Genomic DNA, 19,830 nt, shown 5'->3' on the forward strand with positions numbered 1-19,830 from the left:
TCACTGATCTAGAACTTCATCAGCCCTGTATCTATTCCAATCTTAGGTTAGGCTGAGTGAGAAGAGTGCTGATGTACTCCTAGCTCTTTCATGCATGCAACCTCCCTCTGCAGTCCCATCCTCTTACAAAACCACTGTGAGCAGAGAGAGGAACATACACCCCTGACCACCCCAAATTCTGCCCCACTTCTTTCTGAGAAGGGAAGAGAAGAGGAGCAACTCTCCTGAAGGCCAACCACCCTTCTTTGTCCTCCAGCAGGAAAGGATGAAGAGGAATACACTCTTCAGTGCACCCACTCTGATCACTTTGGTAAGGGCAGAGAAACCACATGCATGTGCACACACATATCCCAGAGCACCACATGTATTCAGGAGCCCCAGGAGGGGAAGCAAGAAGAAAGGAACATGTGGATCTGTGGTCCCCCACACCAGCCCCTTGGGAAAGATAATTTACCAACTTATGTTCCCACATAGTTGCTTCCTTTGGCTGGCCTTCCTAAAACCCTTCTTGACAACAGCTATTCTACTCCAGTGCTTGGATGATTTACACTGGAGATCCATTATTTCAAATAGAAGTATATGAAAGCCTTCAGGTTTTGGCGCTGTGGTCTAAATTTTATTTGTACCATATTCCTTTTGGGGACCTAGCTGTTTTTTCTGCAGACATGGCTTTCTTGATATGTACTTTGGAGGATGGCAACAAATTGTTATTTCAGTCCAGGGTACCTAAAATGATCAATTTACCCAACGTTGCCGGTATGGACATATGTGGGTCTGACAGCCTTAAGCTTAATTTAGGAAAGGAAATCACAGTCACAGAAAAACACCTTAAGGATTCCCTGAACCTGAACCCAAATCCTAATCCTCCCGCACAAACTCCTCTCAACACACTAAGGGCAAGTCCTAAGATATGGGTAAATCCCAGTCAATATAAATTTATACTTCATTTAGCCTGGAATAAGAGCCTTATGAATCTGAGACAGAGCTTTGCCCACCTCTCAAGCTAGGTAACTGGATGACAACAGTTCTATCAGTTCCCGTAGGAGTTCTCACCAGAAACCCAACCCTATATGCCTATCCTACATATATCTGATAATCAGCCAAAATGAGACCTCTGGACTCTATTCTTCTGTTAAACTATATGTAGTGGTCCTTCATCCCCTCTCTGAGAGGCCTAGTGTGCTCACACATTATTAGGTCAGATTTGCTGTTGCAACATCCAGCTTACACCCAATGCAGTATAGTTCCTTTCCCCACACTGCTAGCAGCTGCTGGGTTTTTCCTCAGTTTTCACCATCCATGTCTATAAATTTCTCACCACAGTCTGTAGCAGATTTCCAGCCCTAGTGACATGAGCCTCCACATGATTAATGCCAGACAGGCATATGCTGATCAAAGTGTTGCCAGATTTCCTGGAACCAGTCACATTTAGTATTCATCTCACTGCCTATGCTGAGCTACCCAGCCATGCTACAGTAAACAAAAGGGCTTGGCTGAGTCAGACGTTCTGCTCTCACTGTTTGCATCAGCAAACAGTGTTTTAAAAGTCCTACAGAAGCCCCTATTTTTGCTCTCTCTCAGTCAGAGCACTTAGTACATCAGTGGAACTTAAACATGTATTAAAGCACTTGCTGGAGCCAGGCAATCATGGGGTTCTCTACTCACCACTGGGGTGCCTCCTTGTAGTTACATCTGGGGAAAAACTCTGCCCAGACCGACACCCACTTTGGTCTCTTCCTTGTGCTGCAGCCCCTCACACGCTGCGGCAGTTGCAGTGCTTCGTCTTTGTGAGTTGAGAGGCTCCTTTTTCATTGCTTGGCTCTCTAGGGTTTCTCCCTTCCAGGGTTTCAAAGTCTCACCAGACTGACTGTCCAGGTAGCATTCCTAGGAGTCTTCTAAGGCAAAGCTATGCTACTTCCCTCTGGGGCTCGTAGGTGAACTCAGGCCCAACCACTACTCTGCGTTCCAGCCCAAAGACCCTACAATCAACAACCAAGCTCTGCTCCCTCCCAAACCTTGCTGTTATTTCCCTGGACTGCTTCCTAATCCATCTTAATCTGGCTTCTTGGTAAACCATTCTTCTGGGCCAGGATCCCAGAACTTCTACTACCTTCCTAGGCTTCCTGCTTTCACCCAGCTAAGCCTAGAGTGTAACTGTAAGTTTCCACACTACAACCCCCTTTCTTCTTAACCTTACACGACACTAAACTAAACTACACTACACTACACTACACCAGCCCAGCCCAGCCCACTCCTGCTCAGCTGGTGCTGCAGCCTCCATTAGGGATTGCTTATGAAGTCTAATTCTCCCTCAGCTGTGGCCTATCAGGTTAGTTTACCCTTTCTGGGCCACATTAACCTTTCCAGACTATTGTGAGGTGAACACCCCCTCACAAAGGGCCTCGATGATGAACATACATATTTTAATTTTGTTTAGGTGAGTTCAGTGAGCCACCACCATTAACACTAAAGCTAGAAAATGGAAAATATTTGCTGAGCTCCCCAATGCACGTCACCTCCTCTCACTTCCATAGCCAGATCACAGCCTCAGCTAAATAGATTTGGAACACCTCTTGCTATGTGTTAATAATATTTTGTTTGTATAGCACCTTTCATCCCAAGGTGTTTCACAAACTGCGCTAGGGACAGCATCTGTTAAACAACCACTGTCTGACAACCATTTACATGTTATCTCCAGAGTTTTTAGTACAATGTTGCTTGGCCTCTATTTAAAAATCACTTCTACAGGATGACTGATTTTTAAGGACCACTCAAGTTGTAACTTAAGACAGTTTTCACTGTACATACACACAGCTCTACTGATTTGGTATCCATCTCTGGGATTGAGAGTGGTAACCAATCAGCAGCACAACATTGAAATGGCACTGAATAGCAAAGGGGTACTGTTTTATAAATAGGGACAGAAATTTTAGTTCAGGGTTTGTTTGGCTTTTGAGTTCAGATTGAAAAGCTGGTGAAAACATGTAAACGCAACCCAGGGACATGGCATGTGAAATGTAAAACTTATTGTTTTTGTTTAATTAGAGAAAAAGTGGAATTAATTTTTGCATTTAATATACGTATACTGATTGCTGGAACTAGCTGATGCATATAAGTAGTTGCATTTTCAGTGCATGTTTCTTCATGTGGCTTTGTTCTAAGGACAGGTCCATTGACTTCAATAGGAATGAAGGCTCTGACTTAGCAAAGCACTTAAGCATATGCTTAGCTTTCTAAACATGTTTTAAGTTCATCCCTATTCACTTAACACTTAAGAACATGTTCAAGGATTTTGCTGAATCGGAGCATAAGCACATTCAGTTTCTTGCAGTATCAAGGCCTAAAAGATTCACATTTGTGGGCAGAGAGAACTGATGACATGTTTTATCAGACTCAGTCTTACACATGCTTCCACTAACATTCAAAGTAAAGCAACTGAATATTAAATACATTGGTTAGAGACTCCTTTTATTTATGGGCTCACTATGAAAGCATATATAGTTCACCTTTTCTTCCAGAAATATTCTATAGTATTATTAAATAAAATGAGAAAATTAGTACAGTGGCAGTTAAAGCTACAAGCTGTTGGAAGTCTTGTAAATGGTATAATGTAAAACACTTTTAGCCTGAGAGTCTTTGGCGGCAGGGGCTGTTTTTAAATTTGAGTCTTGTATAGCATATTGGTGGCACCAAATGGTGAATAAATAATAAAACAATTAGAGGTGCTTGGAAATTTTCCATTGGAAAATGTGGATTCATCAAAATGAAATGTTTCATGGGAACATATCAGTTTTGACAACATTTTGTTTTGAAACAAATGCAGTGGATCATTCTGATAAGGTCAAAACACACTCAAATAGCGATTTCCTCTCTCACATACAGAAGCAGATTTTCTATCTGCAAACTTCTGCCAGCATTAACTAATGATAACAAACAGTAGGTGTGCAAGATCAAGAGTGCAGGATTGGTCAAAGTGCTCTTTCAAGTGCCTCTTGTGCTTGGCACATCAAGATCTCAGAACCGTTTTAAAAGTAGGTTTGGCTCTTATTCAAGAAAAATTGAAGCTGTATCAATGATATACCAGTATATCTCAAACTGTTAATTGTAGGAGCATGCCATTCTGCATTCAAAAACTGAATCTGATGCAGTCTTTATTGGAAGAAGGGAAAGGTAGCCTGGAAAATTCCAACTTCATCAATGCTAGTCAGTAATACACTAGGACTCAGGAATAAGCCTGGAAGTTTGTCATGGAGGTCATAGCAGCCCCTGGGCCAGTCGCATGGCCACTGCTGGGGCAGTCTTGGGCCATCACACCACCCTTCCCCAGCAGGAACATGAGTTTGGGAGGGGGCAGGGCATTGGGGCACAGGACGGGGTGATGGCTCTGGGTGGTGCTTATTGTGGGGCGGCTCCCCAGAAGCAGCAACATCCCCCTACCTCAGCTCCTAGGCAGAGGTGTGGCCAGGCAACTCTGTGCACTGTCTCCACCTGCAGGCACCCACTCCCACATCTCCCATTGGCTGTAGTCCCTGGCCAATGGGAGCTGTGGAGCCAAAGCTCTTGGCGGAGGCAGCCACAGATCTGCCTGGCCACACCTCTGCCTAGGTCTTAAGTGCTGAGAGAGGGTGATTTCACTGCTTCCGGAGAGATGCGGAGCCTGCCAGCCCCGCCAACCCTCCCCTCCAGCACCAAACACAACACCCCCGGCCACCTCCCCTGAGCACCCGTGGCATCCCCGCCCCCCCCCGCCCCCACACTTTAGTAGGGGGAATATAGTATTAGTCATGGACAGGTCATGGGCCATGAATTTTTGATGGCCCATGACCTATCCATGACTTTTACTAAAATACCCGCCACTAAAACATAGCCTTACTCATGAATGCTTACTTAGTAGGTTCTTCTTTAGCCCCCTCACCAAAATATTTGGAGTGCTTCACTATCGCTAGTGAATTTATCCTCACGACTCCTGTGAGGTACGGAACGGGAAGCGCTATTATCCCCATTTTACGGATGGGGTACTAAGGCCGGAGCTTGGGCTCTGAAGCCTGGGGGTGGGGAAAGTTTCATAGCCCAAGCTTCAGCCTGAGTAGGAATGTCTACACACCTATTTGCGAGGTGCGTGCTGTGTGCGAGCCTGTCTCTATAGACCCTGGCTCTGAGACTTGCTGCTGTGGATTTACTTTTGCAGTGTAGACATACCCTTAGGCACAAACACCATCCCCCAGTCTCTAGGGCACCAGGTGGTTAGCTAGGGTGTTCATGCCTCTCCTTTTTGTCAAGCTTTTAAATTATGTATCTTTTTGTGCATTGGAAAAAGGCTCTCACGAAGGGTTGGTCTCAAAATAGTCTGAAGAAAGACTTTACTTATATTGTCTCACTGAAGACGACTTACTTATGCCATCCTTATAAGGAAGTTACACTGCATGTTGCCTATGGGACTCTAGTGATTCATGAATTATTGAAGTCAGATGCTTTGAATGACCTATAGGGAGTAGAGGTTCTCTATGTTCCACAGTTTTAGAAACTAAAAACTGGATATAGCCACAAAGAACCACTTTTGATAAGGAGTAATAAATTGCCAGCTTTTCCTGATCCCATTATATTTAAGAGAGAGCAAGACTGCCTGGTACCAAATGGGGGAGTAGGGCAAAAACCTTTAAACTTTTATTTATATTTAAACATTTTAGAGTTCGAGTTCTTCAGTTTTTATGAAAATCTCATCCAGCTGGAATAAGAAATCTGACCTAGGGCATGTCCCTCATTGTGGAATACATAGAAGGTCACCACTTTAAAGTGATTCAGCTGCTGACTCATCTCCTCTCCCATGTGTCCACAGATATACCATGAGAAAATCGTGCAGTAACTAACCACAAGACAGCTGTGGGTTAGCAGCAGCTAGCAAACCAGATGCCACTCTGCAATTTTGGACTTGCACATACATGGTTTTGATTGAAACATGACCAAGTCTCCCATGTGTCACTGGATACTGCTAAATGCCCTTACCTTTGATCTACAGCCTTCCCCATGCTAGTAGGAAAAATACGATCCTCAAGAAAAGGATAACACAGCCCTAACTAATGCTTTTATTTTTCCAATTATATGAAAAGTTATCAGGTCTTTTTTCAGATGTCTAGGAAATGTTTGTTGAACTATGGTTAAGCTTGGATGCTTATTACCTTAGCGATTCCTCTAGTTTAAGGATGACACACAGTAGTGGAATAGGGCAGGGAAGCCTGAACTGTCCCTGTGTATGCTGCCATTGCTCTACTTAAGTTAGAACAGCAGCTCATGCAGACCAATCAAACCCAGTTTAAACCATCTGAGGTGCATCCATGCTGAATCATAGTTCAACAGACTTTTCCTAGACATTTTTTTTTACAGTGGCTTAAAACTGACAGTGATCGTGTAAAGGAGGAGGTGCAGGCTGGTCATCTCACTCTCAATCCCAGTGAACAGTCAGGGCTCAGGGTTAACATTATTGCAACTTGTTAGCATAGTTTGATGACTTAATGATTCTGAAGGCTGGACCAAGACAAAACATTTTTAGAAAGTATTTATACAGCTCAAGGTGGCTAATGAGAATTTTTAAAATGTTTACTATGCTCCAGTCTCAGAAAGCATTTGTGGGCTTCTGAGCCACTCACGCTACTGAAGTCCATGGATGCTAATGCTGTAGCAAGAGAATGATGCTGAAGGAAGATCTTATATAAGTGGACTTCCAGACTCCTATGCCCTCATCTGTGAATTCCCACATGCAATGAATAGGCTGGGAAGAACCTTTGATTCTACTTCTCAGAGGTTGTTTTTAGAAATATATCCAATAAATAAAATAAAAGTAATAAAGAAGAGATGTGAGTAGATGGAGAAGTAGATTTGAGACTCATGAACAGAGAGGTACTAATGGACTATAAGAACAGATGAGGTCACCTGGTGAGGAAAGAGTGCTCTTATGTGATCTTGGAACACATTGGGTTGGGCAAAATATGGAACTGTGGCTCCTAGGTGGCTATGGAACCCTGCAGCAGATAGGGAAGAAAAACTTTCTCGATGTATGAGGAACAGCGGTGGGTGTTATTTACTGTAGGCTGAGCCCAAAGATAGACAGTCCATCATCCATAGTCCATGACTATGCCATAAATAACCACTATAGTCGCTACAGTCACTTATTTTAAAATCCTCATGAAAGCTGACAGGAAATTAACCATAACAAAATCACATTCACAAGTAATGCTAAGGGTTTAATTAACCACAAAAACTGGAAAACTCAGTGCTGAGATTTTCATTCCATCTTCAATCTGACATGTTGTGTTTAAGTAGTACAGGAAGTTCTCCAAACAGCATGTGATCTTCTCTTAATCAAGTGCTGTATTGCCATGACTATGAAAGAAAGCTAGAACAGCTACCTTATTTCTGACTTTCCTGACTTTAGGGAGATCACTGAATGTACATTAAATAAGAAAACTAAATTCATCTGTAAAACTTGGTCTGTTATACTAGGATAGTTATGTAAAGTTTCACCCTCTCCTGACATCCTTAAATGCCATCTACAAAGGAAATAATTTTAAGGCTTGTGTTTTTATTTGCACAAAAAATGAAGTTAGAGATTTATTAAGCACTAGTGAGCCAAATATGTTCCTAATTCAATATTACACAGCAAGGGCTTGCTTTTGCTTCAGCTTCAACAGAAAAGAAAAACTTAACATGTATTTTACATCCACTCTAAGGCCTAATTCCATATTCTTTGCCCTGGTCTACACTAGGAGTTGAGGTCGAATTTAGCAGCGTTAAATCGATTTAACCCTACACCTGTCCACACGACGAAGCTCTTTTTTTCGACTTAAAGGGCTCTTAAAATCAATTTCCTTACTCCACCCCCGACAAGGGGATTAGCGCTGAAATTGGCCTTGAAATTGCTGGGTCGAATTTGGGGTACTGTGGACACAATTAGACGGTATTAGCCTCCGGGAGCTATCCCAGAGTGCTCCATTGTGACCGCTCTGGACAGCACTCTCATCTCAGATGCACTGGCCAGGTAGACAGGAAAAGGTCTGCAAACTTTTGAATTTCAATTTCCTGTTTGGCCAGCGGGGCAAGCTGCAGGTGACCATGCAGAGCTCGTCAGCAGAGGTGACCATGATGGAGTCCCAGAATCGCAAAAGAGCTCCAGCATGGACTGAATGGGAGGTACGGGATCTGATCGCTGTATGGGGAGAGGAATCAGGGCTATCAGAACTACGTTCCAGTTTTCGAAATGCCAAAACATTTGTCAAACTCTCCCAGGGCATGAAGGACAGAGGCCATAACAGGGATCCGAAGCAGTGCCGTGTGAAACTTAAGGAACTGAGGCAAGCCTACCAGAAAACCAGAGGGGCAAACGGCCACTCCGGGTCAGAGCCCTAAACATGCCGCTTCTATGATGAGCTGCATGCCATTTTAGGGGGTTCAGCCACGACTACCCTAGCCGTGTTGTTTGACTCCTTCAAGGGAGATGGAGGCAATACGGAAGCAGGTTTTGGGGATGAGGAAGATGATGATGATGAGGTTGTAGATAGCTCACAGCAAGCAAGCAGAGAAACCGGTTTTCCCGACAGCCAGGAACTGTTTCTCATCCTGGACCTGGAGCCAGTATCCCCTGAACCCACCCAAGGCTGCCTCCCAGACCCGGAGAAGGGACCTCTGGTGAGTGTATCTTTTAAAATACTATACATGGTTTAAAAGCAAGCATGTTTAATGATTAATTTGCCCTGGCATTCGCGGCTCTCCTGGATGTCCCAAAGCCTTTGCAAAAGGTTTCTCGGGAGGGCAGCCTTATTCCATCCACCATGGTAGGACACTTTACCACTCCAGGACAGTAGCACGTACTCGGGCATCACTGTAGAACAAAGCATTGAAGTGTATATTTGCTGGCGTTCAAACAACATCCGTTCTTTATCTCTCTGTGTTATCCTCAGGAGAGCGATATCATTAACAGTCACCTGGTTGAAACAGGGTGCTTTTCTTAAGAGGACATTCAGAGGTGCCCGTTCCTGCTGGGCTGTTTGCCTGTGGCTGAACAGAAATGTTCCCCGCTGCTAGCCACGGGGAGGTTGGAGGGGCTAGCCACGTGCTGGGGGAGGCAAAATGCGACGTGGAACGAAAGCACATGTGCTATGTATGTAATGGTAACAGCAAGGTTTACCGTGAAAAAGTGTACCCATTGTTCTATAAAATGTGTCTTTTTAAATACCGTCCCTTTTTTTTCCTCCACCAGCTGCATGTGTTTCAAGGACCACAGGATCTTCTCCTTCCCAGAGGCTAGTGAACATCAGAAGGCGAAAAAAACGCACTCGCGATGAAATGTTCTCTGAGCTCATACTGTCCTCCCACACTGACAGAGCACAGATGAATGCGTGGAGGCAGACAATGTCAGAGTGCAGGAAAGCACAAAATGACCGGGAGGAGAGGTGGCGGGCTGAAGAGAGGGCTGAAGCTGAAAGGTGGCGGCAGCGTGATGAGGGGAGGCAGGACTCAATGCTGAGGCTGCTGGAGGATCAAACTAATATGCTCCAGCGTATGGATGAGCTGCAGGAAAGGCAGCAGGAGCACAGACCGCCGCTACAGCCCCTGTGTAACCAACCGCCTTCCTCCCCAAGTTCCATAGCCTCCTCACCCAGATGCCCAAGAACACGGTGGGAGGGGCCTCCAGCCACTCCACCCCAGGATTGCCCAAGCAACAGAAGGCTGGCATTCAATAAGTTTTAAAGTTTTAAACTTTTAAAGTGCTATGTGGCCTTGTCCTTCCCTCCTCCACCACCCCTCCTGGTGCTTCTCTCCTCTACCACCCCTCTTGGGCTACCTTGGTAGTTATCCCCCTAATTGTGTGATAAATTAATAAAAAATGCATGAATGTGAAGCAACAATGACTTTATTGCTTCTGCAAGCTGTGATCGAAGAGAGGAGGGGAGGGTGGGTAGCTTACAGGGAAGTAGAGTGAACCAAGGGGCGGGGGGGTTTCATCAAGGAGAAACAAACAGAACTTTCACACCGTAGCCTGGCCAGTCATGAAACTGGTTTTCAAAGCTTCTCTGATGCGCACCGTGCCCTCCTGTGCTCTTCTAACCGCTCTGGTGTCTGGCTGTGTGTAACCAGCAGCCAGGCGATTTGCCTCAACCTCCCACCCCACCATAAATGTCTCCCCCTTACTCTCACAGATATTGTGGAGCACACAGCAAGCAGTAATAACAGTGGGAATATTGGTTTCGCTGAGGTCTAAGCGAGTCAGTAAACTGCGCCAGCGTGCTTTTAAACGTCCAAATGCATATTCTACCACCATTCTGCACTTGCTCAGCCTGTAGCTGAACAGCTCCTGACTACTGTCCAGGATGCCTGTATATGGCTTCATAAGCCATGGCATTAAGGGGTAGGCTGGGTCCCCAAGGATAACTATAGGCATTTCAACATCCCCAACGGTTATTTTCTGGCCTGGGAATAAAATCCCTTCCTGCAGCTTTTGAAACAGACCAGAGTTCCTGAAGATGCCAGTATCATGTACTTTTCCCGGCCATCCCATGTTGATGCTGGTGAAACGTCCCTTGTGATCCACCAGTGCTTGCAGCACTATTGAAAAGTACCCCTTGCGGTTTATGTACTCGCCGGCTTGGTGCTCCGGTGTCAAGATAGGGATATGGGTTCCGTCTATAGCCCCACCACAGTTAGGGAATCCCACTGCAGCAAAGCCATCCACTATGACCTGCACATTTCCCAGGGTCACTACCCTTGATATCAGCAGATCTTTGATTGCGCTGGCTACTTGCATCACAGCAGCCCCTACAGTAGATTTGCCCACTCCAAATTGATTCCCGACTGACCGGTAGCTGTCTGGCGTTGCAAGCTTCCACAGGGCTATTGCCACTCGCTTCTCAACTGTGAGGGCTGCTCTCATCTTGGTATTATTGCGCCTCAGGGCAGAGGAAAGCAAGTCACAAAGTTCCATGAAAGTGCCCTTATGCATGCAAAAGTTTCGCAGCCACTGGGAATCGTCCCAGACCTGCAACACTATGCAGTCCCACCAGTCTGTGCTTGTTTCCTGAGCCCAGAATCGGCGTTCCACCACACGAACCTGCCCCATTAGCACCATGATGCCCACATTGCCAGGGCCCATGCTTTGAGAGAAGTCTGTGTCCATGTCCTCATCACTCTCGTCACCACGCTGATGTCGCCTACTTGCCCAGTTTCGCTTTGCCAGGTTCTGGTGTTGCATATACTGCTGGATAATGCACGTGGTGTTTAATGTGCTCCTAACTGCCAAAGTTATCTGAGTGGGCTCCATGCTTGCCGTGGTATGGCGTCTGCACAGAAAAAAGGCGCGGAACGACTGTCTGCATTACCCTGATGGAAGGAGGGGCGACTGATGACATGGCTTAAAAGGTTGGCTTACAGGGAATTAAAATCAACAAAGGGGGTGGCTTTGCAAGAAACTGAATGGCCCCCCTCAAGGACAGAACTCAAAACCTCAAGGATAGAACTCTAAACTGGGTTTAGCGGGCTGTTGATTTCACGAAGCGAGGGAGGAGAAAATGAATACAAAACAGATCTGGTCTATTTCTTGTTTTGAGCCACTTCATCTATCTTTATACATCTTGCTGGCAGCAGACTGTGCAGTACGACCGCTAGCCATCGTCATCTCCTGGGTGCTTGGCAGAAGATGGTGCAGTATGACTACTAGCCATCGTCTTCTGCTGACTGCTGATTAAAAGACAGTGCACTGCCGGTAGGACTCGATCGCCATGAGACGAAACTTAAAAGGGAAATGACCTGGCTGAGTCACTCCCATGTTTGCTCAGGCGCCCCTGACCTCATCGAGGTCGGTTAAAAGAGCACCCAGGACTACGTCGACGACGGCTACCAGTCATACTGCACTGTCTGCCGCCAAAAGGCAATAAACTGCTGCTGTGTAGCAATGCAGTACCGCGTCTGCCAGCATGCAGGAGACATACGGTGACAGTTAGCTAAGCGGGCTCCATGCTTGCTGTGGTATGGCGTCTGCACAGGTAACTCAAGAAAAAAGGTGCAAAACGATTGTCTGCCCTTGCTTTCATGGAAGGAGGGAGGGAAGGAGGGCCTGATGATATGTACCCAGAAGCACCTGCGACAATGTTTTAGCCCCATCAGGCACTGGGATTTCTACCCAGAATTCAAATGGGAGGTGGAGACTGCGGGAACTGTGGGATAGCTACCCACAGTGCAATGCTCCGGAAGTCGACTGTTGCCTCGGTACTGCGGACACACTCCGCCGACTACATGCACTTAGAGCATTTGTGTGGGGACACACAAAATTGACTGTATAAAAACGCTTTCTACAAAACCGACTTCTATAAATTCAACCTAATTTTGTAGTGTAGACATCCCTTTTTGGTGATATAAATTGAGGACTTTTTTCTTTATTAAAAAAATAGAGGCCATGGCTGGAGTTGATTACAACACACAAACCAAACACAAACCCTAGTCTGTGCCCACTTATTGCATGCCCCAATTCGTTTGGTTTATTTATCGTTTGAACTAATGTGGTATAATTTGCCTCTCATGTTCAAATTATGCAAATATGGTGGGGATCCACAGTAACTTATCAAACGCACCAGGGAGAAAGGAACTTGTTTTTCTAAGACTAATCAATATATAATAAAAAGAATAGACAATATCTCAATTTGGTTCCAATGCAAAGAAATCAAACAGAAAGACAGTACCCTATGTAGTACAGCTCCCATATGGATCATGGTACTTACATGGGAAGCAATATCCAAATATCTCAGAACAGCACTCTGAAACCCTCAAAGGTAAAAAGGAGCACTCATCATGAGTGAAGTCAAAGTGAACTGTTTGACATTAGGCAAGGCAATTTGGTCATCCTGAGACTACTCTGCATAAAAGAAAAGGAAAACAAAAAATGCTTATACAAAAGCATCAGACCATTGTAGATTATGATACAGTTATTGCTGCAGTCAAAGGTAGGGCAGGCATATTGTTATTCTGTGGCATCGAGAGAAGACATCTCAGTGTAAAGCTTCATGCTACATCACAGCCAGACAGTGGGTTTGTATTGCACTTTGTTCAAGAAAATGCATACCATAAAATAGGATCTCCCCTTCCCTTTACCTTCTTGTCCTTCAAGCCATCCCTAAAACTGGGGTCCCCATCTCATGTTCTCTTCTAGCCCCTTCCCATTTGTGGCAAAACCATCCCATCTTGCCTCTCTTCCCTCTTCTCTACTCATTCCTTCTCTCCCTTTTCTCAACCAGTCTCTTGCCATTTTACATTAAAACATACTCCTTTCCTGTCTACCCTGAATATAAAACAATCCCTCTCCATCGGCCTAAAGTGTATATTACATTTTAAGAGTTGTATGGCTATTGAGTCATGTAAGCAGAATTAGCAGTAACTATTAAATATGGGTTGAAATTCCATCCCATGTTTGTAATTATCTGTACATTTTCAATGTCCAAAGGGCAGAACAGCATGCAAGGTAAACATTTGTCAAGTTGGGTGGGGGGATATTTACAGACAAAATTAGAAAGTGCGTGTATAAGGTCAGATTAAGACACTCAGAGCTGAATAGACTACTGGTGAAGAGTGTGCATTGATTTCACTGAGCTGCACCTATTTACACCAGTGATTAATATTGCCCTGACTGTAAACAACATTCACTTCTCTGTAATAACATTGTGGTGATAAATTCATAACAAAGCAGATAAATTACGTTATTTTGTCAGTATGATTTGGGTACATAATTTCTTCAAATGCTTCTAAAATGGAGAGATATGCTGGTCTGACCTCCCTCATTCACACATACACAAAACAATGTTAACCTCCTCTTTTCTTGTGGTTTTAGACACTGAATTTTGCAATAAAGTCCAAAAGAATTCCTGCTGTTGTAATCTGAAAATAACTATCCAAATGTACCAGACACTTATCCTTCCAGGGAAACACTTTATTATTCATATGTACCTGATGATACTCTGCCAGTCCTAAACCGATGTAATTAGACATGTTCAGCTTGGCATGGAAATCTTTTTGTGGTAAGATTGCTCACAGAATCATTGATATGGAAAAGATCAGTCAGGTCATCTAGTCCTCCCTGCTGCTTACTACATTATATTTTTCTGACCTTCCCCTTGAAATGCATCTTATGGTATTTGAATATTTTTTTTCTTTATAAACACACACATCCTCCTGTGAATTCTGAAATTAAGTTTTGTTAGTTTTATTTGTAAACTTGTTATAAGTAATTTCTATTAATTTTTGCATACGCTTTCTGCTTAAGATGTTTGCTAAGAAAATATTTATTAGGAATAGGAGCTTAACACAATAAATCAATACTTAACATTTCCTGGACCACAAAGATAGACATAAAATATTTTACAAAAATTCTTTATGGAATTACATAAAACAAATGCACAGGGTTTGTCTGTTTTTACACTGACTTAATCCCAAAAAACCAAAAACCAACCCTACAAAGATCACAAGAAAGGCATGATAAACTGCATTTTAAATCGTTGTTGCACTGCTGTGTAACAAGCCCTTGTTACAAAACATTAATTTAGTGTCTTTAAAAAGTCAATAGAAAATGTATTTAATCTAACAGAACTATTAACAGCTGATATTTTAACTGACTTTACACCTTGAAACCTTATGAATAGAGGTACTTTAGTCACAAAGTATGGAGAGTAGAGAGCTAGAAAAAAATGTTTTTTTTTAAACCTTTAGTAGTCTTTTTTTAAAATATAAAATGCACTAATTTCCCAAAATAAGAATATTTTGACACATTAGTGTCAATTTATGCTGATGAAAGCTGATGACAGCTTCTTTCTAACTAAAGTTCATTTCACAAAACCTTAATATATTACATGAATATTCAAGTAAATTATTTAAAAATATTTTAAAAGCAGAAGAACTGAATTGTACAGTGTTTCATACAGATGGTTAGCTTAGGAATGATGTCCTTTCCAGCTATATATATTTATAGATATTTATTTTTAAGACCATCATGACACTACCTGATATTGCAAGAAATCCTTATGGTTAATGTTTATTATTCTTCCATTTGTAATTCTTAAAATTAAATTTTCAGCTGCATTTTAATCAGAAGTTATGCCAATGACTTAATTCATCACCAGCTAGTATATTCCTCTTTCTGTGTGTTGCACAACATTACAATCACACTACTGGCCCCACTTTGTGAGATGCTGAACATCCTCAACTTCCATTGACTTTTATGGGAATTGATGGTGCTTAGTACCTTGCAAGTGAAAGCAATGAAATCATTATAATTAAGCAACGTAAAAAAGACAAGCTCGGCTGGATGCTGTGGGTTCCCCAGCATCAAACCTCTCACAAAACCCGCAAAGAGTAAAAGTAGTGTTCTTCTTGCAGGATGTCTTCTTTACACCTATCACCTGGAGTGATTTAAAAATGTTTTATTACTGACTCAAACACTGGATACTTACTGTATTGAGAGTGAGTCACTCACTAGTCTTGGTCAGTGGATTTTGGACTACAACAGAATTCTGGTTTACTTAATATCCCCTGCAATGGGCAAATTCCAGAGCAAAATAACCCACAACAGGAAATTGGAATGAAAAATACAAACCATGCACAGTTTACATTACTGTGAGATTTCAGTAATACATGCAAGACAATGAAAAAGTCAGAATGTATCAAAGTAGCAACGGTTAAAAATTTAGCGAAGTTTTCACAGTGTCTCTTCACAACTTTTTACTTTAACACAAGTGCATCACTTACCATCACTATTGCTCAAACATTTTAAAACGTCTCCTGGCCATGCAAATCACTTTGAAAAGAAAACAAAGCAAATTAAATTTCTTAGGCATTTTTAGACATTGAATACAACTTGAATTTTACTCAAGTTTTCAACCCTAGGAAATAAGTTGCTGTTATCAAACTAGAAGTTTCAGAGTAGCAGCTGTGTTAGTCTGTATTCGCAAAAAGAAAAGGAGTACTTGTGGCACTTTAGAGACTAACAAATTTATTTGAGCATAAGCTTTCAATTTGTTCTACTGTTGTGCTTTAACATTCTTTTTATCTCAGTTATATCCTGAGAGTACTAAATGCTCAAAGAACTAGCCAAATATGCAAAGTTAAACTTTGTTCAGCTATCCAAATTCTTGAACAAACAGAAGCTACAGGGAATTTCTTATTGGCATCCTCTCAATTTCTTCCTTCCCATCCTTCAGACTATTGAGGTTTATTCAGTTGCACTGTTATGCCTTTGCCTTCCAGAAATGTTACACTGCTTGGGCAGTTATTAAGAAGCAGAATTAGACTCAAGAACAACTGATATATTCTGTCCTAAGGAAAAAAACCACACAATTCCATTTTTTCCCAGTTTGCAATTTCAGTTTGACATCACATCATCACCACAACTCAACATTAACCCATAAAACAAAGACTAATTCCACTGTCATACACAGTGGGGGAAAAAGTCAGGAGGAAAAATGGGAGGCTCTATGTTAGAGATAATCACTCACTCAAAAGGAGAGAATCCAGCTTCCCCTTAGCTAACATTTCATAAATTAATAATTTGTTAAAATCATAAATCACAAGAATTTAGCGATTACACAAAATTCAAGTTTTAAAGAAAGAATAAATTAGTTACAGCCTTGTAAACAATTGTTCGTTTGTGTAACATCTTTGAAGGAAAAAGAGTTCCCCTGTATAATAAATGAGACAGTACAAGGCACACATTACACTTAAGAATCCAATGGGATAAAAATAGCAGATGCCTTCATCATCTTTGTTTGCTTTCAATTGTGCTATAGAACACTGGAGAAATATATATTTTTTTATATTACTGTCATTTGAAAGACTTCCATGACTGCACTCTTTCTGCTAATATATTTGTGCTATTTTATAGTGTAGTGTGATTTGCATCTGTTGAAAAGGATCTTCTCAGATGTTTTCTACAAAGCTGCCAGGGAAAAGGCCAGTTTTTCCATTTCGTTGCAGTGTGCCTTTGAACCAGCCATCCTCACGTTTTTTGTGTACAAAAACAATGTCCCCTTCCTTAAGTTCAAGTTCTGCTTCACTCTGAGGGGGATAGGAGACCACGACCCTGTATCTGTACAATAAAAAGGCATTTTAGTTCAGGATTTTTACAGAATGTTGTACTGTTTACAAAAAAGTTCCCATACATGTTATTAGAACGGGAAACTCCCTGGAACTAGTTACAGAGCTCATAAGAACTGAAAAATAAATGTATCCTGGACAGAAAATAACAGAAGGAATGTTAACATAAGGAATCCAAGTCAAATGTATATAAAATACCTCTTATGGTCTTTCATTAAGATCCCTGTAAAAATATATGATGGTTATGGCACACAATGGGAAAGAAATGTAAACACATTTTTGGATATATATGTGCTGTCTTCTTCCAGCTACAGTGACTTAACAATAATCAGACTTCAAGATTGCACAGCAGTAACTGTACTTCATTTCCCAATTGCATGATTATATGGTGGCATATTTTAAAAGAGTAACTAACAAGACATGTATTTGCTTGCATGTTTATTATTTTTGTCTTTCTAGATTATAAGATCTTCAGAGTAAGAAGCGTGGTACCTTATTTGTTTAGACAGTGCCTAGCATGTTTTGGGGCTACTGTAACACAAATAATAAATAATTACTGTACATAACGTGTAGATCAGCATTTTCCTTTGGCATCTGGACTGTTGAAGAAAAAAAACATTTTCTTCAAATACCATAAGAAAAAGCTCTTTCCAGTTATCTCACTGTAATATAAAATTAATCCTCTTACACTCACAAGTTCCTAAAACTCACTTTCTCCCAAATCTGTTTTAAGCACATATAGGTCCATTCAGTCATCTTGGGCTATGTCTATACTACGCATCACTGACAGCGGCATGCAGCATACGTAAGGTGACCATATTTCCTAAAATAAAAACGGGACACCCCCCCAAGTGTCACAATATAACTGTCCCCCCCCCCATGGGGATCCCTGGGTAAGCAGTTTAGCATTGTATGTTGCTAGCGCTTGTATATGTGGTAAAATGTATTGTGGGAAGGGTTGCAGGTGTGAGTGTGGAGTGAAAGGTTCCTTTGCAGGTTACAAGAGGCTGTAGAGGGAGGAAAGGAGAAGGGAATGGGTTAACTTGACGCTCCAGCTAGGTCCCAAGATAAGACGCTGACTCCAGCCCAAGGCTATAGCACACAACTGACTCTCGGCTGCCTGCCAAGAAAGACGGGGGCCTGGATTCCAACCCTGACCAGCCGTGAGAAAGGAGGATTCAGCTGAACAGAACTGCACAAGCTGCGAAAACTAGTGAGACAGTGAAGGCCAGCAAGGAGGAAAACCACAGTGTTGCGTCCCTGAAGCTGGTGTGTTTTGGGAAAGCTCAGGAAGCCACGGAAGGCTGGTTTAGACTGGTACAAAGAGTACAGGTGACAGAGATCCCTAAACGGAATGCCCCCAAAAGACTCCAGGACTTAAAACCCTCCTGAGAGCTGAAGCAAACTGGAGCTCAACAACAGACCCTGGGCGGCCTGTGCACAGGACAGAACTCTCGTCCACCCTTCCCCCTATTCTTTTGATGTTACACCCAGGCTTGGCCAGCCTCAGGTAGGGCGTGTGAGAGTATGAAAGTGGGTTAGGGCGCAGGCAATAACGCTTTCTTTCTTCCCCTGAGTGACATGGGGAGCCCCAGCACTCACCACTGTTATTTTATTAATAAAACTTAGTCACTTGGTGTGCTCCTTCATCTCTTCCCCTAACGATCCTGTGGCCTCAGCTTGATCACCTGACGCCCCAGGCAGATTGGTAACATAAATCTGTCACATTTTTGGTGGAGAATGGTGCGCGGTGGGGGCAGGAGCTATGGAGCTCACCAACTGGTCTGCCCTTGGTATTTCATGTTTGCTCTGGCCCGGCACGGTTGGTATTTCATGTTGAGGATTTTAGGATTAAAGGTGTGCCCCACCCTCAGTCATAGCATGACTGAGAAATGGAGGGCAGTTCAGCATTCCTCTCTCCACCCCGGTCAGCAGGGGAAGGGTGCAGGTGAGTCTACTACCCCTGGCCGTAGACGTGCTGGGCAATAGGAGGGGGGTTTAGAGACCCTCGCTCGAAGAGCAAGGAAAAATCCTCGGTGCATACACCCTCAGTCGTAGCATGACTGAGCATAAGAGGAGAATTTAGGGTTTCTCGCTCTGCCCAAGAAGGGTTTTGGATTTGGTGTATGGACCCTCGGCGGTAGAGGACTGAGTAATACGGAGGGAGGCTTAGCATCTCTCCCTCCAGCCCAGGGGGGTGAACATTGTAAATCCCAGTGTTGGCGTGGGCAACGTGAAATTTCAAGTGACTAGAAAAACCTTAAGAGCTGTACTAACGGATTGTAACAAAAGAGTTACAAAGGTAAAAGAGATTCATAAAGAAATATGTTCTGGCAGTATTTTCTATATGAGACCCAACTCTGAAGGATATAGGAGTGTGGGCAAATAGTGGTAGCACCTGTGTACGAAATGTTTAAAAGGAAGCAATCCAAAAATGATACTTTGTTCAACAGATTACTCCTTTTAAACAGATCTTTCTCTGTTAAACCAAACTCGGAAGGATATAGGAGTTCGGGCAGTGTAGTATTTCTTGTGAGTGATATTGTGGTGATTTCACAATTTTGAAAGAAATGTTTAAGGAAAAGGACCAGGAGGGGTGGGAGCTAATTAAGGAGCCCACCCTCCTTGCTAAATTAGTAGTGGAACAAACTCTGTGCCCAAGGAAAGGGACGGCGCAGTGAGAAAAACAGGATCGGGCCCAGACAAGCAGGC

General features: G+C 42.9%; 1 protein-coding gene across 1 annotated transcript in view; it reads right to left on the reverse strand.

Annotated features, from left to right (window-relative positions):
• Positions 1-14,296: 14,296 nt before the first annotated feature.
• SH3RF1 (SH3 domain containing ring finger 1) overlaps positions 14,297-19,830 on the reverse strand; it is a 150,004-nt gene continuing 144,470 nt past the window's right edge. Inside the window, exon 12 of the mRNA XM_048847681.2 lies at positions 14,297-17,110. Within this exon, the coding sequence (XP_048703638.1) occupies positions 16,942-17,110 (169 nt within the window). The 3' untranslated portion in view covers positions 14,297-16,941. The remainder of the gene's footprint in view (positions 17,111-19,830) is intronic.

Source organism: Caretta caretta, chromosome 4 (assembly GCF_965140235.1).
Source record: "Caretta caretta isolate rCarCar2 chromosome 4, rCarCar1.hap1, whole genome shotgun sequence".
Classification (NCBI taxonomy): Eukaryota; Metazoa; Chordata; order Testudines; family Cheloniidae; genus Caretta; species Caretta caretta.